At 39.6% G+C, this 25882-nt stretch overlaps 1 protein-coding gene across 3 annotated transcripts in view; it reads right to left on the reverse strand.

Annotated features, from left to right (window-relative positions):
* nlgn3a (neuroligin 3a) overlaps nt 1-20017 on the reverse strand; it is a 114118-nt gene extending 94101 nt beyond the window's left edge. For all 3 annotated transcript variants that reach the window (XM_063875693.1, XM_063875691.1, XM_063875690.1), the window contains exon 1: nt 19744-20017. In XM_063875693.1, the coding sequence (XP_063731763.1) occupies nt 19744-19771 (28 nt within the window). In that variant the 5' untranslated portion in view covers nt 19772-20017. The remainder of the gene's footprint in view (nt 1-19743) is intronic.
* Between the last annotated feature and the right edge of the window lie 5865 nt (nt 20018-25882).

Raw genomic sequence — 25882 nt, forward strand, 5'->3', positions numbered from 1 at the left:
CTCCACAATTCTTCGGCTCCTGATTAACAGGAAATGTTCATTTCTGCCAGTCCAATCCTACTTCATCAATATTCAAAAGCCCCTGACAGTACAACACGTGAGTTGTCCCCATACAGATTCTGTATTTAGAAGAAAATACAGAGACTTTATTCCTCTTTATTTTGGTCAGAGCCCACAGCCGTGTAAGCTTAGTGTAGAAGACTCTGTGTTCTCTTACAGTGGAGAGATCTCTGCATTGCAATAAAAGTATGAGCACAGAGCCAAATGTACTCCTACGCCCCAACATCCCTTAGAGAGAGGCTGAATGGACTTTGTTAAAAAAGGAACCAATAAAAGTTCTCAGTAGATGGAGTTTCTGACTCTCACCGCTCTGTTATTAGACTGCAACAAAAGCGTTTACAAAGCAGCATTAGTCCTCCGGAACATCTTCAAATGAAGTGAGCCATCCTGACCTGAGAGAGTGTAATCACTGATTACAAATGCTTCTGGTGCTGTTACATTTGAACAAAGGCTGAAAGTGCCATTATAGGAACGATAAGAGACAGTCAACAAGACAGGAAGCAGAAACCTATGTACTTGGGTGGTTACCTCGGCTGAACTCATTAATATGTGAGAGGCAACGGCAAAACTTCATTTAGTGTCTTCACGTTCAATTTGTGTTACAGAAAGACACCACTCTAAATCACTGCTCCGTTTTGAGACAAGCTTAGCTTACGTTAGGATTGCTCTCTGGCTCTACTTGTCAATAACTAGGGAGCTATATCTGTAAATTGTCTGCTTACACATGTTTATTCCTAAATAGGCAAACATGAAATTCAACACAGAAAAATCAATAAGGAATGCGCAGACATACTGCACATCTCCTCTCGCCAGCACACTCCGTATATAAGCTCCCTGCCTTGACGAACAACAGTCTGCCATATTAAATCAAGGTGATTGGCATGTTTCAGAAACAGCATTCATAAAGTGTCAAAAGCAAACTGTGACTTCATACGGCTCCAGCTGGGTACCAGTGCCACTATAACAGTTAGGGATGAGGGCCCACTCTTCCGTTCCTTTGCTTTTTCTGTCAGACACAGAGCCTGTGCAGTCATTATTACTTAGGAGATTTGGCATTAAATCAAGGACAAAGACACAGCACATTCTGACTGCTAATCACCGCGGAGATGCTGACATATTTCTAAAGAAGTGAAAGGGAAATGGTGAGGAATGAAGGCGCCGCTGCTGTGGACGCCTGCTAAGCCGTGTCTCCACTCCTTCTCCTGGCTGCTGGATAAAGGCTGCCGTGAGTATCATTACCAGCCGAACGGCCAAGGAAACACGGAGAGGTGAGCTTGGCAGGCCAAATAAAGACAGATTCCAGGTAAGTACATGTTGAGATGAATCCTGTGGCTACACAGCAAATAAATAATGGCCATTCTGTTAAATGCTGACGGTGCTTGAAACAACTGTTTGCTCTTCGTGACTAAAATGATAGGGACAGATTTGATCTAGAAGTCCTAATGCTGCAAGTTGAGGCAGTGGGCCTGTCCCTACATCTATATTGCCTCTTTTTCTCTTGACTGGTTGTGCATCCCTGAGAATGTCAGATACGATTTAGGCAGTGATATGACATGTGAAACAATATGTTGGAGAATAGGGATATTAATCAAAGCAAACTGACTCAATTAGACGGAAAAGCACTGGGTACCTTACTTTTTTTATTTTTTTATTGATAAATAAATAAATTTCCCCAACAGTTCATCATCCTAACTCTTATTGATCTACTGCAGTCCCACTAGACAGTCCTACTGAAAAAACCTCAAAGTAGCTAATCACTCAAGTAGCCCACAGGGATTCTTTGAGAAACCGCAGAAGCAAGTATTGGGTCCGTCTCTAATCTTGCTGTATGTAAACACATTAGGCCTTACACATGGTTTACTCATTATCCACACTCCAACAGATGCCAATCACAGGGTGGGATCTGTTCTCTGGACAAAATGTTTTGTGTGTGATTCTTATCACCCTGCCAACAAAGCTCCAAAGTGCTGCTAACGACATAGCATAAGGTAAAGCGGGTCTTTGTGATGTTTTCAAGAAACAACGACAAATCATTTACCACAAACAAGGAGAGTCTAATTAAAATAGGACAATTTTGTTTATTCTACACATTTCAAATCATCCAGTACAGACCACTTCCAATTTGATATCTACGTAGCTTGGTTCAGGAGCTGGAGAGGGCTTCGGGTCTACTAGGAAGATTATGGTGAGGGTGTCCTTAAAAAAAGACAATGAACCCCTTACCAGTAGTGAGGAGCATGTTGGCACCTTGCATTGCAGCCTCTTCCATCAGTGTATGATTGTTTGTGTGGATATTGGCATGTGTTGTTAAGCGTTTTATTTGGTCTGTAGATATATAAAAGCAGTCTACATAACATATTAACATATTGATGCATTTTATTGAACGAGTATCACACATACATTAACTATGAAGTTTGGTGGGTTAAATATCCCAGTGAAATTTCAGGGATGGCTTGACATGAAGTGATATCCCACTGACCTTCCCATCAGCCTCAGCTGTGCTTTGTGTTAAGTGCTTTAGTTAATGTTAGTATGCTAAAAAGCTAAACTAAAAACGAAGTCTTGAACAGAACAGCTCATTGTAAGCATGTGGACTTTTGCATTCAGCTCAATGCACCTCTGTGTCGGTACAGCCCATAGACTGTATATATAGATGGACAGAGTGGCTCCATTCAGCTGTGTTCTATAGAATTGAAGCAACCGAGGCGACGCCATCTTTGAAAATTTGGAGCCAGTTCGAAGTACGCTTGCGCAGTAGAATCTGAAGCATGCACAGTGAAGAGGAGGTCGCGATCAGACCCGCCCACTCATCGAGTGAAACACGCCCCTTATCGAGTGAAACACGCCCCCTTCTCCGTCCGTTCCCCACCACACACACAGGCCGAGTCCGACTCTCTGGGGCTAAACTGGCTGAAACTACAGTGCCCAGTTCGGTCTGGGTATTTGGATTTTCTCCGGTAAGTGTAACATAACGGATTGCCAACTAGATCGCTATTCCTGGCACAATGTCAAATAAGATACATAAATAATAACAATAATAACCATCCTTCTACCTAATGTCACTAAGAATAATGTTATTTGTTAATTTCACCTCATGTATTTCACAGAGCACGTCAAACACCCTCATCGCAAAGCCAGCTGTGACAGCTGTCATTAAATATTCAGCCTAGAATATTTAAACGTTAACGTTAACTTTTTTCTCATTAGAAATCTCGATGTTTCTAGCGTCTTCAACATACAAATCTATCTGTTTTTCGTTGGTATATGACCATAATCCTTTCAAGGATGTCCGAAAATCTATAGGTTACTGTCAAATTAAGTTAACTTTCTAACGTTAGCGGCTAAGCTATCGCTACCATCATTTTAATGAGTTCGCTAGCTAATATTAAGTTAATATTCACTTACCGAAAAAACTGCACAGAGCTCCCCTGAGATGGCCTGTTAGTACAATCAACAGCACAGCACGACATGACTGTCAATATATAAATGTAAAGTAATAACAGCAAATAAAACAAATATGAGTTGCCTGACAAAAGAACACCACTACAGCCGAGCCTACAGCTACTCTGAATGAAATGAAATGTTGAAGGAGGTTGCAAGCGGCTGCACTGTCAATCAAAGTGTAACCACGCCCCTTTTATATTTATTAAAATAACATTAAAGAAAATAATTTCTCGGGAAAAAGAAAAATGGTGTGATGTGAAGCACCTTGAAAGCTATTTTTTCGAATAAAAAGTTGTGGATGCAAAATTTGTTTTAGGTGAGAAAAGTGACATAGAAAGTTGGTTACTTGCCCATTGAAAATACATGGGAATGGGCGGAGCTACGCATTGTACTGCAGCCAGCCACCAGGGGGCTCTGGACTAGCGCTTGCTTCACTTTTAACGGACGAACCTCTGTCCATCAATATATACAGTCTATGGTACAGCCGCAGAAAGCTGTGAACTCTTAGTCTTATCATCTTTGAGTAGGCCTATTGCTCCAAAAAGAAAGAGTCAAAGAAAGGAGAGTGGACCAGATTCTCTATCGCTTCAATGGGTTTCATTTTCAGCATCATGACTTGGTAAATATCCAAAGAGCATTTTCATTAGGTGCACTGTCACAAAATGTCAGTGAATCAGATATTCGACGTATGCATTACTAACACAGATACCTTTCTCAGTGTAGTTGGTCATATCATCACACATCTGCAAAAGTGGCTACACTTTTGATTGGACTTACTCAGAACACATGAAACGTGATTGAATTCCTAGAGAGGATACACTTGAGCATACCAAGGAGAATTCAGCAGATATTTCAGGATGCTGCTCTCATCTCCTTCACTGTGAGGACAGCACGTATAACATGGCAGCACTAACATCAATTTCTGACTTACAGTTGAAAGGAGGATGGATTTTTAGCCTTCTGGGATGCATCCTTAATAAAAATCCAGGCAAGTGTAAGGATCCTGAACAGCGCTGGCATGGCTCTACGTATATAAAGAAAATCGAAGTTTATGAAAATCACTTCAAATAAGATGTGCTGTGTATTACTTGTCATGTAATGTTACAGCAGGAGTAACAAATGTTGCTTTTCATGGACTTTACCGCCAGTTAATAGGAGTTACCGCGAGAGAAGATAACTCACTTAACATTAATATTGATTGGTTTTTTAAATTAACGAGAGTATGAATTTTGTATGAATCCCTATTTCCAATATGATCTCTGTATTGAATGCTTAAAGCATGTCTTTTTAAAGTAATTTGTTTAACACGATGCAGCACATTGAACATTGATCTAAGCCATACCAAAGAATAGACAGGGATGGGAGTGGGGGAAACATTTTTCTCAAAGCGGCTTTTTACACTTGACAAACATATAGAGTTGAACTGTGAGTTAATTGAGGTCTAGCTTGTAATTACAACAGGGAGTTGATCTCTCACAATCAGGGCTCCAAGTTCACTGGCACTGCATTATAAAATCTTAGATGGATCAGCTCCTATGGCTAGTTTTGACCTTTCTACTCTTGGTTAAGGAGACCATGTAGTCGTCCTTGGCCTGAATAATCATTTGTAGAGCTTGTATAAAATGCAGATATGCAACTAAGAGTAAAGCACAATGAAGAACGATTATTTTCACAGAATGAAACAGTTCCCCCAGGCCTGAGGAATGGTTTTAATGATAATGCGATTTACATTGTCATTGCAGCATACAATATACATCTAACACTGGATGTGCGTAAATTACAAAGCAGTAATGTCTACCATTTGGTGGAAATGTCCTGCTTAGAATAGAGAAAATTAATTATTGCAGTTTTAATGTGCTGCCCATCCACCAACACCCCATCACATAAACTAAAACGCAAACAGAAGTATCCTCATAAACCATACAAAGCCAGTCCTTTGAAGAACTGATCATCCTGAGGACAACACTTAGCTATGCACCATTTCAAAAGCAGTGAAGCCCTGCACTGAGTGCATGTAATTCACCACTTTCATCCACTGCATTTTGAATTATGTTTCTGCAGACAATGATTAAAAATTCAGATCAAACTTGTCCAGAATAATGTAAAATTAATTTAGTTTTTTTACAATAAAGCGCTGTTGGCTCTTCACTATGAAATGTAAAAGCCTTGTGCATTTGTGTGTGTATATAATGTACTGTTAATATGTTGAGAAAATAAATCTGTTCATGGCCTCATAAGCAAAATAACAGCTTTAATTTAAAGTAACTAGGCTGCAGTTCTTAGGGAAAATTGAAAGATCAGCTTTATCAGTAGGTGTGAAAGGGCTCCAAAGAATAATAGATATACTTGCAGAGACATGACCCAGATGCTGCCTGTAAAATTAATGAGCTAATAATGCATTAGGTGCGTTAGCATTTGCAGCAGTTACTGTAATGTGCAAACACAGAGATACTCCACATTCAGGTAACACATGGTGTTAGACTGCTAGACTTAGGGAATTCATTAATCCGATCTGATTTATAAGTATCACTGAGTGTTGCATCATAGAGAGCAGTTTGTAGCTCCCCATTTCCCTTGAGGCATGTACTTTAAATGGTGCATGTGCTTTTCAAACTGTCCTGAATTGTACGCCCTAGAGTCATTAATCGTGATCGATGATCAAATGAGACGTGATGAATTCGAAGAAAATAACACGTTAATGAAGTCGGCAACGCCTAACACATTATTCTGATGTTTCTTTCCAAAGAACTCCAAATACATGGCTTCTTTTCAGAGTGTTCACAAAAGCCAAAAGCACAGTGGTAGACTGATGCTATTGACATGCAAATGTCTGGTAGTTGCAGAGAAGTGAGAGGTGCCAAAATGTACTGTTGTGTGACAAGCAGGATTTCTGAATGCATAGCTAAAAGCCCAGATGTACACAAGTGAGCTTGACACAGTAAAACCCTCAGCATATATTTTCTTATATAAAGAAGGCATAATGGGCTCATGAGCATTATGGCGTTGGCCCTATTTACAGAGGGAGCACAGGGTTACTGTAGCCTAATGACAACAGATTAAATGGGGTCTGTCCACTGTACATGATGCCTGGAGTTTTATGGGAGCATAATTAAGTTTGGAATCGACTCGACAGTGATGTGCTTTTAACTAAAGGTCAACAGTAAACAGCGATGTGAGCCACACTTGATTACTATGTATATCACAACATCAAAAAAGATGCTGCTGCACTAATGAGGGGGTGACCTTCATCTTCAGCGTAAACAAAGACCAAACGAACACATGCCGCGCCACATGGCCTCTATCAGCTATTAATAAGAGGAGAATAGTTCTTTAATATCCAGAAGGACTATATGGCATACAATATTTGACATTTCAGATAAAGGTTTGCTGTGAAATGCCATCTGATCTTGAACAGGATATGTATAGTACTTCACAGCATCAGGGAAACCTGAACACAGACTTATAAATCTACGGAAAAATACAATCCTGATTCATTTAAAAATGTACAAGTCACATTAACAAAATATGACAATTGGAGATGTTAATGTGGGTTGAGCATTGACATGTTAATTCATCACATTACAGGCTCATTCAGAGCTACAGCCAGGTGGATTTAGAGGAGATGTGGAGGGATTAGTGAGGTGATATCAATCACCGCAGCTGAACCTCCCCTTTATCCAGCTGCATCACAGACCCTGGATTTTTCCCCATTGATCCCAGGCTATAGGGCTGAAGCTCAATGCTAGGTTTTCCCTTCCGGGAATCGGAAAGCTTTTAAAAATAGATAGATTCATTAACAATTCAATTTAAGGAATGATTAACATTTGTTTTTAAATGTGTTGTGGTGTCCAGTTATTTGAATGTGTTGCAGAGCAAATAAAAAGGCTGCAATGGTGTGGCTTGGTTAAAAAAAGAAAATCAGAACGATGTCCTCGAGGCAAAGAAAGCAGCTGTTTTTCCTTCAGAGACTCTCCCATTTGTCTGTATAGAAAAGCGGCTGTCTTACTGCTCACTGCATGTACACATTGATATTCTAGATATTATTAGAAAGGCCGAAGACTCCTTCAGACTGTGATGGGTTCCGGGACATTTTAAATGACAGTGCCCTTTCTTGAAGAAGGTTGTAAACAACAGAGGAGACCAGCGCTGTCTTGTTACCAAATCTGCATTTGTGTAACTGAGGGGCAAGACCAGGAAGAAAGAATGTGACTTTTCAGATATGAAAGCGGATGGGAGTGGTTGTGTGAGGGGGTGAGTCAGAGACGTGCCTCAATATCACACATGGAGGAGGGAACACTGTCCCCTGACAACAGTCCTTTGGGTTCGCCCTGGCAGATATGTCTACTCTCCATTCACTATTTCTAATCCTGTCTGAAAGCCTATCTTGAATGTCAAGCTTCTTCCTAAATTGGCTCGTGTTCTTAGTGATTGATTAAAGTACTGTAAACCAGCTTTATCAGACCGCCCTGAACTCTGTATTTCTGCCAAATCTATTAGGTAATGCACCTTTTGTTATTGCACTGGTTTCTCTTTTTTACCCGCCCGTCTTTGGGAAACGCACAGATCCATTTACTATGATACAGAGTACAGAGTCGTACCTGGCTCTGTGATAGCACGGCAGCCCACAGATCAAACAGGGGAGCAGCCTTAAGCACAAACAGATTGTGACAAATGTGACATCATATTTCAGTGCAGCATTATTCAGTAAATTGGCTTGAATTTATCAAGAAAGTCAAAAACAGTGTGCATAGTGATACACTTAATACACATTTCATAATCCCTAATTCCTCCTTTTTTAGTGTTTGACAGGTGCCATGGTGGTACCAGAACCACGATTATGTCCCGTGACATTGAGTTAACAATATGGCTATACTTCATGAGTTCTAATACAGTAATATCCCCCATGCCATTGCACACAGAGGAGAGAGGAGAGGAGAGGAAAGGTTGCCCTGATATTACTGCTGACGCCTGAGTCCTAGACGCTGCACTTAGAGTGTCTCCTGCAGGACATTATTCAAACACACACAGGCACTACAAAGTCCGTGAGACAAGTGTAGGCCACTATGGTATCGAACACACACACCCTCTGAAGCTTGCTGAGGGTACTCAAGGTCATTTTGCAAGGCACCACACGTACAGGATGTCACCACTTTCTAGAAATCCATTATATTTCATCAAGAGCATAATGTATATGCACTGTGTTGAACTACATCACAGAATGTATTGGAATGAAAAGACTCTCTGAACACAGAACTCTGGGAATGAATTAAAATCCAATTTGTGTACTTTAAACAGAGAATACCACATTAATGACTGAATGCTTAGAACTAGGCCATGTCCAAACACTGCAGGCAAATTTGGCCTCGGGTTGTCTGTACTTCCTCAAAAACTGCACACAGCACGCACTGTGAGCTACTACTGTATCCCACTTCCTTTACTCTGCCTACTTTGAAGCAAAGGCGCCTAGAGCAATCACAACACATACTGTAGATACTGTATATGTACTCAAACTCCCTGTGATCATGCAAGCAGACTTTCACATAAAGAAAGATTTCTGAATTAATTTTGCTCTTGTGAAACAACTTCTCTCATCTACTTTTTTTCAACATTCCCCCTAATGTTTTTGTCGGTGGAACAGCTATAAACATCCTGCCTGTTCCATGTTTCATTAGCAACCTGAGGGGATAAAAAGGGTTTTCCTCTAACATCTGGATGTTAGCTACCTTGAGTGAAAAGTCCTATCAGATTGGATCCTGCTACATCAAATGCAACTTGAGGGCGCATTATTTATTCAGTTGGCTGCTGACATCCAAACCATGCCCTAAACGGTGACACTTTGAAAAACTATTCCTCTGTGCCTGAACTGTGCAGATACGAGTGCGCTCGCAGAGGGGAGGGAGTTTATGTTCCTTTTACCAGGCATGAACGCAAATGAGAAGGAACAACAAGGCCATTGTTGTTAGCTAGCTGAAGAGCCTTGGAGCTTCTGCGAGGAGCAAACACAACAATGAGTGCCTTCATGCCTGCTGTAAAATTTCATGTGACTACAAGGCCTCCCTGCTATTTTCATAGCCACTAAAAGCAAAGCCCTCAGAGCCAGAGCGGCACATCAGCACTTACCAATATTCATTTCTGTAGTGAACAGAAATCCTGGCTAGCATAAATACTGGCCTGTGTAGGTGTGTCTCATTTTGAGTTTATGTGTGTGGGTGATTTGTATTGTACTTTTCCATGTTTTATTAGTTGGCAGTGAAAAAATATAAAATAGGATCATTTTTTTACTCGGCAGGAATGAAATCCGGGTTTTTATGCAAAGCCGGCCTGTATGACGGAAGCAAATTGCAATGCCTTAAGTTTTCAGGAGAAAAAAAGCATTTGTTAATAACACAAGTTATTTTCTCCATCTCAGCACTACACTTCTACTTTTGACTTATTTAAAAAGCATCCCTATACAGGTAACACAACCTTGGATTGACCTTAAGAAGGTCCTGATGGCGAAGATTGCTCTCTGACTCCAGAAGTTAGAATCAGGAACTTGGTATGCAGACTTACTTAGAAGGAAATCCTTATGTGATAGAGACAAAGCAAAGGTTTTTAAGGAGGAGAGCTGCGTTTGTGCAGGATTAAGTGCTTTAGATCTAATGATGAGAAAGGGCCTGTTTTTTATTTGTTTTCAAACAGGCATTTTGCTCTTGATAGAATAGCGGCTGTGTTTCGTCTCCGGGGAGGTAAAAATGCTCATCAAAGACCTGGCTTTGTCACACAATCCATAAACTGGTAATGCCACATAGTACATGATACTTGCTAGACAAGTTCAGAGAAGGAGCAAAAATCAATAGGACAATTTATCCAAATTTACAACATGATTATAGAACATAACATTTATTATCATACACTTTTGCTGTTTGTTTCTGAACCATTAAGGGAGAGCTCATGTTTTGGGAAGTTCACCCCTTCAGCTCAGAATTCCTTGGTGGGATTCCCGCTCTTCCTATCAATATCTGTGGCAGTGGCTGCCAGAAGATTTGGTGGCTCTGGATGCCTGGGGCTGTAAATCTGGGCCAGGGGTTGTGTGGGATGCTCAGATAAATGGGTTGGGCTTTGTTTTATTGCAGCACTGCTTGTCTTAACTTTCTGTGTCTACTAGGGATTTAGAAAATGTGCTACTGTCCTTGGGCCTCTCTCTGCAACAGCGGCTCTGAGTCGGGTTTGAGTCAGCCCTGGTACCACAAGATTACATAAATATCCTCTATGAGCCATTCAACACTGTATACATGCTCTACTGTTTTGGTGGCTTTTTATCTTTAGCAGCGTTATGTTTTTGCATGTGTACTGGGTGCAACTCATAGATTAAAAGGGGAACTGAGGATCTTCATACGGCCCAATATGTCAAGTCTTTCCACAGTGTGCTAAAAAATTCAACGCAAAGACTCAACATTTCCTCAACAGAAGATATTACAACGTCATGTCATATGCTCTAAACTTTTGCAAAAAATGACTTTACATGTGATGTAGCTGTTTGTCATTGGTGTGCAGCAAAGCATCAATATGGAGTTAAGTGGGCCACCGAGACACAAAGCACAATTATCCCCGAGGAAATATGTCACATTTCCGACGTCTTTTGTGATAAGGTTCCCTCATTCGTGCCTCTAATGTCTTCTTTCAAAAAGCAATGGGAAACAAAGGCACAGATATGGCTTATTAGGTCAGTTCTGGATTTCTTTTTACACACTGATCATGAATCTGATGGATAAATCACATGGGTATCATTAGAATCAACCCCGAGGAGTCTTCGGGTGCAGCTTGCAAGTGTGTGTACGCTGGGTAATGACTATCCTTTAGCTATTTCTTCAATAGCAAAATCAAGTAAAATAAAGTGCAGCAGCTTGGCAGTCTTTGCTGAGATATATTTTGCAGTTCGGAGGCCTTTTGCTTGCTGAAATACACAATGCCTCTTGTTTTTAATAATTTATTTCACAAGGAGACTTGGGAGATATCTTGATAATACAAATCAAGGAGAGTCTAAAATAATGTAAGTTCAATATTCTGTTTAGTGTTATTGTTAATCTTCTGCAGAAATAGCAAATAACTAAATTCAACAGCCCATTAGTAAACATATTACTGGGTGCCAGGCTACCAAATAGACTTCAACAATAAATGCTTATTGTCACTGTTTGCTTTGGAGTTACAGTAGGGCTTTTGTAGAATTTTAAATGCACGAAGTGTGTGAAGCAGGTTTGGATTCAAAGTGGATGTGATTAAAGAGAATAAGAGATGAGAATGCCAGTAAATTCTGGGGAGTCAGAAAAACCTTGAATCATTAAATAATTTTCAACTTGGCATCTGCCTCAATCAGAAATCTTCACATAAAAGAGGGAGCACAAAATACAATTTGGTAGCATTGGTATTCTGCTTGTTGTTTGTGCATCGCTGTAAAAAAATAGATGGTAAATCTATAGTTGTCCACAGCATGAATAAAACAAACGTGGAAGATTTTTGTTTGACTGGTTTTCTCGAACCCAGAGCTCACTTGTCAAAGGCTTATCCAGGCTTACCTTAGTCCAACCTTACCATTTTCCTCTTGTTTCCTTTCATTCTCAACTCTTCTTTCTGTCCTTGCTCTTATCCTCTCTGATCCCCGCTCCATTCCTGCTGCTCTCAGAGAAGCATTTCTATCCAACAGTATCATTTCACTCCTCAGCTTCAGGACTGAACTGCCCACCACTATTATGTCATTCAACACCTGCACTTAAACCCAGCTAAAATTCACATTGGTTGCAGGCTGAAAAGGACGTATGAGACAAACTACAACTCTATGGTCTCTCATCCCAAATCTACCTTCCTGTTAGAGTGACTCGAGAGACAAAACAAGAGTCACTTTCCAGGATCCAAAAAAAAATACTTGTAGTTGTATTTATTATGACACGGTACTTTTAGTCCATGAAGAAAATACATTATATTAATAGTCATTGCTCGGATTGCATCCCACTTGTGTGTTCTACAGATAATATGTGATTACGGATTTTGGAGCACATAACTTGGGCAGTCTTTGCAAAAACCCTCAAATCTGTGCTTCTTAAAGGATCAGAAATCGCCTGAAGGAACCCTTTAGTCTCATGTGAGCGCCCACAACAACAAACTCCTCAGAAAGAAAACTTTTTCTAGATTAAAGGCAGGAATAAAATAGCAAGTTCCTGCCCTTATCCTCACTTTTTCACTCAAACTATTGTCATAGTGACCTACAGCCACAAATTCATCAGAGCTGCCATCTTGGGAGAGTGAGCCACAATGCTATTTCTGTAGTGACCCAGATTTTCAGGTGAATCTGGATCCATATCAATGTAATGAGCTGCAGCAAATCAAAGAGGACATATTAGGTCAAATAAACTCAATTCAGCATGGATTTTAGAGTGTGACATATACTTTGAATGTCTAAATAATCAATAAGCTAAAGGATCTATTTAAGCTCCAAGAGCCATGCAATGTGTGCATTTTTCCTTTAAAACCTGATCAATGTCAGAAAAAACTCCCCCTTCTAATTTCCTTTCTTGGTAATTTTGTCAGATTAACATCAAGTCAATTTCCTGGAGCCTGTTCTTACACAGAGTGATGGCATGATAAGGATATCATTGGAAGAATATAATTGTGGAGGATGGCTCCTTTTGGGAGGAATGTGGGCACAGATGGACCCTGAGTTTGATGGAGGAATTTCTCTGTCCTCAAAGGCTACCAGTAGCATTGCCAAGCTGGCAAGAGATATAAATAGACCACAGTCAGGCGCAGGTCTACATGTAAGCACAAAAATAAAGTGATCCCAAAGCAGGTACTATCCTATTAAGGAAGAACTTTTACAATGTCATAAAGGCACAATAAAAAGCTCCCACACTGTTAAACACAATACTATTCTGAGACTCTGATTAGATGTGGTTGCTTACTAGTTCCACACATTGTTACTCGCATATGTCCTATTGAGGTTACTGGAGACTTCAAGTACAGCAGGACACAGTGGACATCCATCAAAGGGCTAACACACAAAGACATCCACTCACGCTCACATTCAAACCTGCAGGCAGTTCAGAGTCTCCAGTCAACCTGATTTGCATGTATGTGGAATATGTGAGTAAATGTGAGCAGCAGTAAAGATTGTGAAGCTACCACCAAAGCGCCAAGGGCATGTCTTCACTATTATTCTGGGGAAATTAGGATTTTAAAGACTCCTAAGATCATAAAAACCTGAGTTTAAAATCTACTCTTTTTAAGTGCAGTCTTGCATCCTGTCTATTCCAAAAATGGATTGAAGTAAGAGCTAAAACCAAGGGATTTTGTATTTTTCCACCAGAGTTGCATCTCTGGCATTGGGGAGAAGGTCTTAAAGCTACAATTTACAAACAATCAAATGAAAGAAGAAAATGTAGGAGAAAATCGTTACTTTCTTTTTTAGGGGGCCAGTCAATCGTTTCTAAGGAGGTAGGGGTTGCAGTGGGATAATTTAGACTCATTGCCTCAGCTGATCTAAAAGTCTGGCTACAGCCCTAAGTAGAAAAACAACATAGTCGTAACAGGCAAACCAAAGGCATTAAAATCCCATGCTTTACATGTATTATACATAATATATTTTAATTTGGTCTGTAGGAACTTGAATAGTTAAAATAGTGATATAAAATATAAAAGCTAAAACAGTAATCTCAGTCAGCCATATCTTTGAACATCTGTGGCTAATGCCTTCTCCATGTACTGTCCCAAATACAGGTGAAAAGAGCAGCGGAGAGTCTGCCTTAAGACATATTTTTAAAAGGGGATAAAAATAAAGGCTTTTACATTATTTACAACTTGCCTTGAGAAAGCAAGAAAGATAAAGCAGCATGACACAGATGGTGAACTCAATGTCAGCACTGATTTGGATACATCTAGTATCTAAATCACAAGTCTTCAATAAAATGAGTGTGTAAGTGTGTGTTTGTGTGAAATATGACGTTAATATACAAAAGAGTATAAAACAACTGCAGTTCAAGAGTCTCAAGAGGATACAGAGTATACAATTGTTACCCAGTTTCAGGAGAGTTTGTGCATGTGTGAATTTGAGTGTGTGTGTGTGTGTGCGTGTGCGTGTGCGTGTGCGTGTGTGTGCGTGTGTGTGTGTGTGTGTGTGTGGGAGAGTGAGGAAAGATCTCTATTAATCTCTTGCATTACTGCAGTCATTTCCACTCTCTTCATCACCAGCAGCATGTGCTCTATGAGATTTAAAATATTTAAATCTGTAATCTGTCAGCATTATGAGGTTAACACACACACACACACACACACACACACACACACACACACACACACACACACACACACACACACACACACACACACACACACACACACACACACACACAAGACTGGTGTCCTATCAGTCACCATGCTTTCTACTTCACGTGGCCCCACATACATCACAGGGACCTGACACTGCCTTTTTCTCTGTAGCTCAGGCTGGGAAAGACTCTCCGACCAACCAGTGTCTGTAATACCTCAGCAGCCGTATACTGCCATGCTGCTGGACCCTAGAGAAAATTTAAGGGAAATATATGCCGCTGAAAAAAGAGAGAAAAAAACAAGCTGCGGCAGTGCGATGTGCGAGGAAGCCTCTAATTGTTTCCCCAGTGTATGTGACCCAGTGACTCTGGAGGAGTTCTTACTTGTTCTTTTACTACGGTTAAACCAGCATTCATTATTGATTTGGTGGCACGGACCGTTACATAACACAGTCTTATGAGTGGGTCTAAGTGTTTTGTCAGTTTGGTGCAAATATGCATTTGAGCCTCACTAATACAGCCTATTTCACCTTTCTTATACATAATGCTTTATTTTCCTAAAACTCTGAATTAATAACCAATAATGAATAAATTGAATGGGATTAAAGCTTGAATGACAGTGACCCATATATGAGTATTAGGTTGATGGAAGACACTCCAACGTAGCCCATTTAGCCAGCTCCATGTCATGTCTTCATACGACAGGCTTTTACTAAGCTCCTTAAGAGCCTGCCCCAGGGGGATCTATGGTAGGCTGGAGGTACTGACTCAGGCCTTATCTTCACTAATTTACCCCATGAATTAGACGGACCCTTGCTTCTGTATCCTGTCAGACCCACACAGTACTCACTTATGTTAAGAAAAATGAGGAGAGAAAGGGGCTTAGCGATTACTTTATTGGATAAGAAACCAGGGAATTGACAGGGGGGGCACACTCTGCCACATCAACTTTACCTGGGCAGTAACATTCATCCCAGGGATTTAAAAATGTTGATTCCCTGTCACTTTTCTTTCTAATCTTAGGGTGGATTAAGAGGAATAAAATGCAATTTGAATCATATGGATTCCGGTAAACTTTTTGAAAACAAACTGATAGGGTTTCACCCTGTCAGCCACAAAGTACAGTAAGGACAGAGTGACTGTTTCTTTGTTCCTCTCAGACTTGCCTTAAATTCCCTTTGACAGATAATTTTAAATTCAAATGAGCTGGCAAGCTGCAGATGTGGACTTTAGAGGACAAAAAGTGTAGGGCCTCAGAAATCTATACACATTTGAGAGTGATTTGCTGTGTCATATCATATCACATGTGAAAGTAGACCTAGCAAATCATAGTCCTAGTCTGGAAATAAGTGTGACACTTTGACAAAGCAAAATCAATGGGATGTAAACAAACTTGCATGCACTGCTTCAGAGGATTGAGTCCTGTACACCAGAGTTAAGAAAGGTCATTCATGTTGTGTGCATGTTCCATATGAATGAAATGAACTGAGCCTCATCCCAAGCTAAGCTTATGTAAGTTTAAAGTACAGATTTGCATCCGAGAGCCGCTCTCCCTATCATTGCCGCTTCCCGCCCCCACCTCTTCCTGTCTCTCTTCATGTGATGCATTTTTTAAAAGTCTCCTCTAAAAAAGGAAAACAATCGAGAATAGCTCCTCACTTCTGCCGCTTATTTGATTAGGTCCCTGATTTTTACTCAGCAGGCTCTGTCCTCTGTCTGTAGTTATTGAGTGTGAATTTTACAATTAATAAATAAATAATGAATAGCTAACTTCTGGCAGACAGTGAGTGGAGACATACTGTGTGACATCTGCTTTGTAGTTAGAATGGTGATGTCCAAAAGAATCCTGTTTACTAAGCAGACATTGGTCTTTGGCAGGGAAACCTGTTAGTCAGGGGAGATGTTTTTGGGCCATGAACAATGTAAAATATCTGTTAAATATGTTATGTTATGTGCAGTAGACTTGAGGCGTATTTTTGTGCCTCAGGCCAAAACCATTTTGTTAGTCAAACAAAGACTCCTTCATCTTTTCACAGACTTAACAAATTCGTCTTATTCATTATTAAAATGAATATGACACAAGTGTAACGAGTGCATGTCGCTAGTTTCAAGTAATACTTTAAGAAAACAATCAGGGTGTTTTTCGGTAATTTTGTGACAAAACGTGGGATTTAATGACGATGAAAGCTCATCCTCCTGAGCAAATATGAAGAGACAGGTGTATCCTCCTTCATTAGTCACTGCACATCTGTGGATAGCCAGATTCTGAGGGAGCTTAGTTGCCACGCCATGATACAATTTGACTTTGGTTTAAATGACTTTGTTGTAACCCCTGTACATATTTAGAGCCATTGTTTAGGCCAATTAAAGAAACAGAAGTACTTTAAATATTTTACAATATAAGTGCTTATCCCTCATCTTGCACAAACAGAAAAAAAGATACATTAGAGGCAGTCTGTATATGTTTTTCTAGTGTGTCTTAAGACCATCCACCATCAAGGCCATGCATTTGTAAATCTTGTTTGCTTGGTAATGTAGAGAAGGCCTATATGCATTAAATCCAAATACTCCACAACTGCCTGTTTTGTGTGTATGACATTGCCAAGTATAGGGAATACAGTGCTAGAACAATGACAGGCTTTTCTTGGGGTGTGGGATAGGCAGCGATAGGACATATTTTCAGAAGGTCAGAAGGTATCCATTTGGGAAATTATTCTACTCCTGCTCCTGCTGCTCCAAGACAACACGTCAAACACAATGAAGAATATTAGAAAACACAAATAACCTTCCGCAGCCTTTCTCATATGTGCCACAACACCTCTGCATATACACACAGGAGCACTCGCGCTCGCACACGCGCTCGCACACGTCTGGGTGTGAGAGCAATAACGAGAGAATGCGGGGAAAGAAATTCAAGGCTAAAGAACAAGAGGCCTCTTGGGCCAATGAGCGGCTCATCCATGTTAAGTCAGGCCAAGGCGTACTCAGGTGTATTCACTTTAGGTCAGAACGAAGCCTTGCTGACCTTTGCATCAGACAGGGAGTCTCATTGAGCTTTTCTTGAGCAGTCCTGAGACTCACAGGATAAACAACAGACTCATGCTGCACTTTGAAATGTTGTGTGTTTGGGCTTGTCAATGATCACGTGTAGACCACCTCTCTGTGGACCTAGGTGCAAAATGTCCAGCTAATGAACACATTCAGCAAGCAGCTCGGTAATTATATACTCCAACAACTGAAAAACAAAGCTATGTTTTTAGCTGCCATAATTGTCACAAGCACAAACTCAGGATTGTTTAAAGCAAATAATAAATTAAGAATAGATAATAAAACAGTAGGACACTTAAAGAACAGCACTTTGCTGGACTGGAATACAAACTCTGAAAGGCCAGAGAGAATTCACAAGCAGCAGCCACAGCAGCAGCAGCATGCATAATCCCTCACATGATACCGAAGACACACATACAATATAAATGAACGCAATTTGCTTGCAAATCAAATTCCAAAGAGTGCTAATCAAATTTCATACGGTGGTTTTTAAATGTGTGCAACAAAAAATAGGAATTCAATGAGTCTGCGTTATTATCGCCCATTAGGAGCTTCTTTCATCAATAGTGTGGTGTGCATGCCAAATAAAAAAATTGGATCATTTCCCAAATGCAGGGACACACAGCGTACTTAACCAATCACCATGACAACTCTTGCTTGACATTTTCTCTCCCTCTTTCCATTTTTTGGGATTCAACTCTCACAGTTAATTATTCTCTCCTCCATTGACTACAGCAACACTTTGTAGATTCTTTTGCCTTCTGTCAGGAATCCCAAGATTGGAAGAAGGCACATTGGGGCCTGCAGGGCCTTCATAGTGCTTTAGATGTATATCCCGTTTATCCACAAGCAGTTGTTGCATGTGTTTTTTACAGATGCTATGGGAATTATAAAGATGGCAAAGTAAACTTTTCACTAGAATTTATCAGACATAATATAAACCAAAGATCATTGATGAAGAGGGCCTACATGTATGCTGCTGCTTCAGAAATAATTGCAGTGATGAGTAGGCACGGAATTATGCACAACATCAATAAAAGATCATATGTGTACTCTTTTTGTCACTCTAAATTAGGAAGAAATGTGCACTTTCATCAAAGCTGCTAAAAAATCCTAAATAATCCACTCATTAGCTAAACTTAAAAAATAATAAGAATAAAATCGGGACCCCCAGGTATGCTTGTGGCAGATCATCCTGCTCCATCACAACAGATGGAGGTAGCCTGCTGAAAATGAGTGCAAGATCGCACTCGCGTTATACAAACTGATTTTTAATTTTTTTTATTTCAAGTCATCCTGGGCGATTTAATTCAGTACTTCTTCGTTTGAGTCCTCCTAAACTTTAGAGCTTACATTTTAATTTGCCTAAAGCAAGTCACCGGGCTATTTCATTTGCGTTAAAAGGCACAGCAATAAGAGGGAAAGAGAGAGAGCCTGGCTGCGCGTCACTGCTCCATCACGCACACAAGATATCTTGATGCCCAAGTAACAAGTGCTCTGATCAATTATGGCATGATTTTTACGCCCTGCATTAACGTGTGCAGCGCGGTGTTTTCACATCTTGCGTATGGCAGTGTGGGTAAAAGACACACAGTTACCAAGCACCCACATTTCTGCCTCTAATGAGCCTCGGTTTAGTCCGTTCAAGTCACAAAAATCCAAATGCATTTTGGAAGTGTACGTGCCTGGTGCCGGTGCCCTGCGCTTCGTCGATGTAGCTTAAAACAAACACGTCAGTTATCATATTAAAATATATATATAAAAACAACGATGGTATAATTTGAATCAAAGTAGCCCGGTGTGCCCCTGCATCTCCCCCTTAACTCTCTCAATACGCACGCAGCCTTCAGGTTTTTATATCCAGCTTTTTATTAAGTATCATGAAATGACTCACCTGCCTTGCCGAGATGTGAATCCCCCATGCCTTGCTTTTCTGAAAATAAAAAACCGGGACAATGTTTCACAGCTTCGGGGTCTTCTTCACTTGCAGTCGGGTATACTCCAAATATCCGTACAGTCTGCGCACTGCTTAGGTTTTTCGGGAATGACCTTCCTGTGAAGCGGTACCGTCTTTCAATATCCTCACTCCAGTCTTATTTCACTGCATTTCTCCCGTTATGTTGTGTTTTTTTTTTTTTTCCTCAGCGGAAAGCTCTCCTCCTAGTCCTGGTGCGTTTTGATGCTTTTGCCTAGACTCTCCGGCTCAACACGAGCTTCTCGGGAGTGCGCTGCGCGTTCCCGGCTGAGTATTCGGGAGCGCCGAATGGAGATGGAGAGGAGAGTTACTAAGGTAACCAAGGGCACACGCATGATACATGAAAAGGAGCAGAGGATTTATGCCTCCAAACTATGCTCTGCCGTCTTTGACAGGTCATCAAAAAAGGCGTTTTCATGTGAGGGCCCTTCTTCACTGTTTCTCACACACTATTAAAAGTGCAGTCCTTCTAGTGCAGCTGCGTCCATTTCTGAATTTGTGTTTTAGAAAATGTACCTTTAAATCAACCTTCAATTTTACTTAAAAACAACATAATGTTAAGATAATAGGTAGCTTAGGAGGTTGGAGGAAATACATGAATGAAGAGGCAATGCAACAGTTCCTTAAATGCTGAATAGGCTAGTTAGAAGCTCAATATGCTACTAAATAGTTTTTTTTTGCAGGGATGCGCTTGATCCTGCAGTTCTCACTCAATAAATTACCTCAAGGCTATTAAAGCTACTTCCCAACCTTTATTTGATTACCACAGTAGTAATTGTGAGCCAATAAAGAAATGGAAGAAAAACAAGGGCTGATGTGAAATAACTTTCAACAATCAACAAAATGAGGAGATTTACCGTGGATGTGAGAATGAATATGTATTTAAATTTGAATGAAATTACACTATTTTGTAAGGGATAATCAGAGTTTTCTAACATTCGATGAAATGATATTCAAGCCTATAAAAGACGGCTTCCACTCGACTACACTTTCATATACATTGTGTAATGTAGTGTGGTTGCCTATGTTTGTGTCTTCAAAGATGCTGAGTGCCATTCATCAGGCTTTGAAACAGTTCAGCCACACCCCCTTAATAAACCTTATTTCTCTGAGAAGTGTCCTATAATTACAGCTGACACTCCTTAATGGATTTATTTTTATGTTAACAATCTGAAATGTTTGTGACTATAGTGTGTCTATTGAAATGCTGTGTAAACAAAGCCATCTCTATGACTCTGCGTTATTTTAGACCCACAGTAGCGGGAGGCATTATCCTATGGCACAGTTTATCCCTCCACATACGTCGGCTCCCCCTGTTGACATTTTTTGATCTTTGTTGAAAACCCATCTCTTATCCTTGGCCTTTAAATCCAATTGAGATCAATACTGCATCATCAGTCCTCTGTCTTTCTGCGTCGTTCCTCCATTGTCCTTGTGTATATTGTGTTTGTTTTGTCCTCTATGTGTGTATGTGTTTATTCAAGTTGTGCAGGACTTTGGCCAACATTACGTGTCTTTAAAAGTCCTCTATATATAAAAATATGCAATAATAATAAAATAAAATAAAAGACCAGTTCAGGTCTAAATAAAGGTCATTAAAGCAGCAATTACAGCCAAATTACAGAATCACTCATACCCCTTTTATGTAAAACTTGCTAAAAGGTGAAATGTAGTGTTTGGAACAGGATGTACAGTAAATCCTGACAGGCAATCTCTGTAAAGAGTTAAGTTAAGCCTCCAAGGTTATCAAGTTTCACAAATGGAGAGCAAAGTATCAAGGCTATAGCTGAGTTTTTTCAAATAGAATTCAACACTCAAATCACAAAATCTTAAGGGACAGTAATGGAAAAGCTCCTGCAGGCCAGAATGCAATGCAGCCATAAAATATCTTGTTATTAAAAGGCTCAGTAATTAACCAAACTTAAATTAGCAAGACAGCCTAACAACATAAATAAAATAACACAACAAAAAGAGAACATTGCAAGAGTATCTCAAAGTGGTCTTAAGCATTAACGTCTAGACTTGTTTTTTGAGGTTTTACAGGTGGGTGCAGCCAAATCATTCATACTCACAAGGACAATTTTTCTCTCAAGGAGAGTGTCAGCTCAGTGGCACACAGATGAATGGTTTGCCTGAGGCAATGGGTTAGTTCAAAAGCATGCTGGAGAATAATATTTACACCTTATAAGTAAGTGTGAGCATAACAATGTCAAAAAGCAGGCTTGAAACAAATGGTGGATGGTGTCTAAATTATACTTTTCCAAATGAGCTCTATAGTACATGAAGTTCAAATGTATTTGATGTGGTGAGTAAAACAGATGGAGCTGACTGCACCGAACATTTATTAGGGTGGGATTCTTTGAAAATGATTTAGTCTCTAGGTTGGTTGATTTAAAACTGCTCTTACTTGGAATTATTTTCACCCCAAAAAACAAACGTAAACTGCCAGGAAATTAGTTTTGTATGCAATAGAAGAAATGCATATTTACATAGGGTTAATTAGAATCCATAACCTTGTTAATTAGAGTCAATGGCCATTTATGAAAAATGTAAATGAATTAGAGTTACCTACATGGCAAATCTTGCAGTTGTCTCATAAAAATAGGAAAATTAAAATTATGTTTGTGATATATATCGTGGCAACACTAGTCGTGAAATGTAAAGGCACAAAGCAGAGTTAAAAAGAGTTTAAAAAAAGAAGACAACAGGAAGGAGAAAAGTGTCTGTCAAATACTGTACAGTCAAGACAAGGAGAAATGTCAAGCAGGAGATGCAGCAAGGGGTAAAGATAAATAAACAAGACAGGCCAGCCGAACAAGAGATCGTAACTGACATCCTGATGACCATGAATATGTATCAATAAAGAATTATTTCAGCTGTAAAGGAATTTAAAGTCATCTAAAGGGGACCATATTTTTCCTTGTCCTCCAAAGAAAGACAAACACATTTACATGATGTGCAGTACCTCTCGATTTCTGCATCGGTGAGGCTATATATTTTAAATATTGTTGGTTTTAATGTGCTCATCTTTTACACTGCTGAATTATATTGTTTCTCCAGCTGCAGAAACAACAATATCCTTCACAGGAGGATCAATAATTCAATCTGTTAATGCTGCATGGGATTGTTACCCTGCAAAATATTTGTGTTACATCCTCACAGCAAGATTGGAAAATCAAGACAAAGATGTCAGGATCACAACGTCCGGCTAACAGAAACTAGATAACTCAGAAAAGTTTTAGGCTCCAAAGTGGACTTCTACATTAACATTTTTATTCTCCTCTTTATTACTGAGCATCAGGAAGTCAGAGTGTGTACAATCAATCTTCAGTAAACCGATCAATGTGGAGAAAACTATGAAAACTTAAGTACAATTATGACCTGCTGTGGTCAAGTGTCTGTTATTTTTTAGAAGCGTGTTTTATAGTAAGAGTGGGCCTGTTCACCTGACATTTATTACAACGCTGATGAATTAACATGGAAAGCAAAGTGATTCTCATGCTGTATTTCACAATGCAGACTGCTCTAGGCTTCTTGTCACTTTAATGTGAATGTAGAGCCTTCATCAATATAAGTCCTGAGGGAATTATGAAGTTTTTCTAAAGCATTGATTTGTTAAAAAGCATGCTTTCCCTATACTTTGATCTCACGTGACTGGAGGCAGGTTAGCCAGCAGAGAGGTTTCCTGACAGCAAAATAACATTTAAAATTAACCCCAAACAATCTGGCTAACTATCCCGCTATAATCACTTCATTAGAATACGTCTAGTTGATATCCTTGTCTAAAGTTATCAGTTATACTCATTCAAAGACTATCGTACCTATCTGTTCCTTTTCTTTGAGTGTAAATTTAAAGGTTAAAACTTCACTTGCTCCTTGTTGCATTTGATGATGAGTTCAACATGATAGCGCAACAATAATCTAGTTTTTTTTAAACAATATAGTTTTCTGTTTCAAGCTCTGCCTTGTGCTTGGGTCTTATGACGCCTGTGGCTTTTAGAAATCGCTCTGCTTCAGTGTGTCTGTGCTGTTGTCCTCGCAGCATATTCCTGAAGCCTGTCATCCATTTAAATTGTTAATAGAGCTGTGCCTGCCTTAAAAGGACTAGAAAAAGGATACATTTGCTAAGCACCACAATTCAAATGTGACTTCATGAGTAATGTTGTGAAAAACGGTACATTGTAAAAAACGTTTTTTTGGGTAGCCTCTGGTGTGTCTGTGGTTTTTTAATTCTGTGAAAGTCCTTTTCCCCAGGTGCTTTTAATTTACTTGAGCTTGTTATAAAATCATTAAAACTGATATCTTTTGTGAACCGATTAATATGTTTGATAAGCGGGCACATAATGAGGAGGATAATGCAGCTTCAAATTGCTAGTGTTAACAGAGAAAGCTCTTGGCTCTCATGTTGTGTGCTCAGGTGTTTTCTAAGAAGCTGGACAAATGGGTTCTTAAAAATACATTTGGGATCCCAAAAGAATAAGGAAAGCTCTCTGTATGGATGAAAGCACTGAAGAGACACACTAGTTGAAAGGTGACACATTTAAAGTTCATTCATACTTAAAATGCTTAAACATTTTGCTGGGCACTTCTTTGCTGCATGTTCATTTATTGTCGCTTTTGTAGCCCAATGGGTGATTGATCCACAGTCCATTACAGCAGGGCACAGCCACAGAGGTTGTTTTATCCACACATGGATGAAAGCCAAAAATAATCAGATAACAGTCAAACTCAAAAACAAGGCAAGACATGGCCTGAGCAAACAGAGCAGTGTGGCAGCGAAAGAAATCTGCGATCCGTGAAGCTTTGTCCATCAACAGCTCTATACTCGTGAACTTTCAGAAAATATTTCAACGTTTCTGTGGTACGGCCAAAACGACTTCTAACAGGGAGCTGATATATTCTACTAGGTAAATTGAGCTAACCTGTTTGTAAAGTATGTTGAATACAACAAGTTTCACTTAGTCTTCCTATGTAATCTTTCTACAAAACTGAATCATACGGGATTCATGTGGAGCTGATTGGAGAGTCCTTCATCATTGTTTTGCTAAAAACAGACTCCTCTCACAGGATTGTCATTAAACTGATTATATAACATATACTTTCTATTGGATTCATTTGTAAATAAGAACTGATTTAAAACCATTTCTACAGAATACTGCATATCTCTCCATTTCTCTTTCTATTTGACATTCAGGTGCCCTTTTCTATTGATCATTGCATAAAAGGTCTTGTTTTATTTACTTTCATTCAGTCTTTTAGAACGATAACATGTGAAGACTCTTAGGAAAATATGTCTTTATAGGCACTGTTTAGTACACTTATAATACATGTATGCAAGTATTGCATCAGCAGTAATAATAATGCAACATGCTCAAAGTAGGAAGAAGAATGATGTACTATAAAGACTGTAAAGAAAACTCACAACTACACAAAATCACACTAAGTTAAACTCAATATCAAGCACCACATGAAAACAAGTCCGAGCAGAGTTACACTTTGGATACTTCAAAGTTGACAAAATGTATTTTTAGTTGAACCTGTCACAAATGAATCAGGATTTGCTGATCTGCTCTGTTGAGTGCTTCTGCCAGTTATCTGTAGCAGCTGTCAAGTTAAAAGCATTACACAGTTCTCACATGAACAAATAATTCCTGCTTTATTTTGAGTAATTTGCAGCCTGTTTATTTCCCCTTTTCGTAGAATTACCCCAGAGATCAACAATGTAATCTCTGTTGGAGCTTGACCAATTTACCCAGCACCTTTCAACCTTTAGTTTGCAGATCGAATATTAATACAGAAGAGGGTGCAGATGTAACCGCAGCATGAATTTGAACTCTTTTTATATTACATCCGTATCGTGCTGTGAAATTATGCCAGACCACATTTTTTCTTCTATAACTGACAATCTTCTCATCCTGGCAGTAGGGCTGAAAATGTGATGTTATGATGACCTTGTCATTTATTACTTTCCCACTCAGATTGTTGTTTTCCTGCTTATGTATCTCAATGGAAGACAAACAGCTCAGAATACATACAGACACACACATATATGTGCATT

This window comes from Eleginops maclovinus, chromosome 23 (assembly GCF_036324505.1).
Source record: "Eleginops maclovinus isolate JMC-PN-2008 ecotype Puerto Natales chromosome 23, JC_Emac_rtc_rv5, whole genome shotgun sequence".
Classification (NCBI taxonomy): domain Eukaryota; kingdom Metazoa; phylum Chordata; class Actinopteri; order Perciformes; family Eleginopidae; genus Eleginops; species Eleginops maclovinus.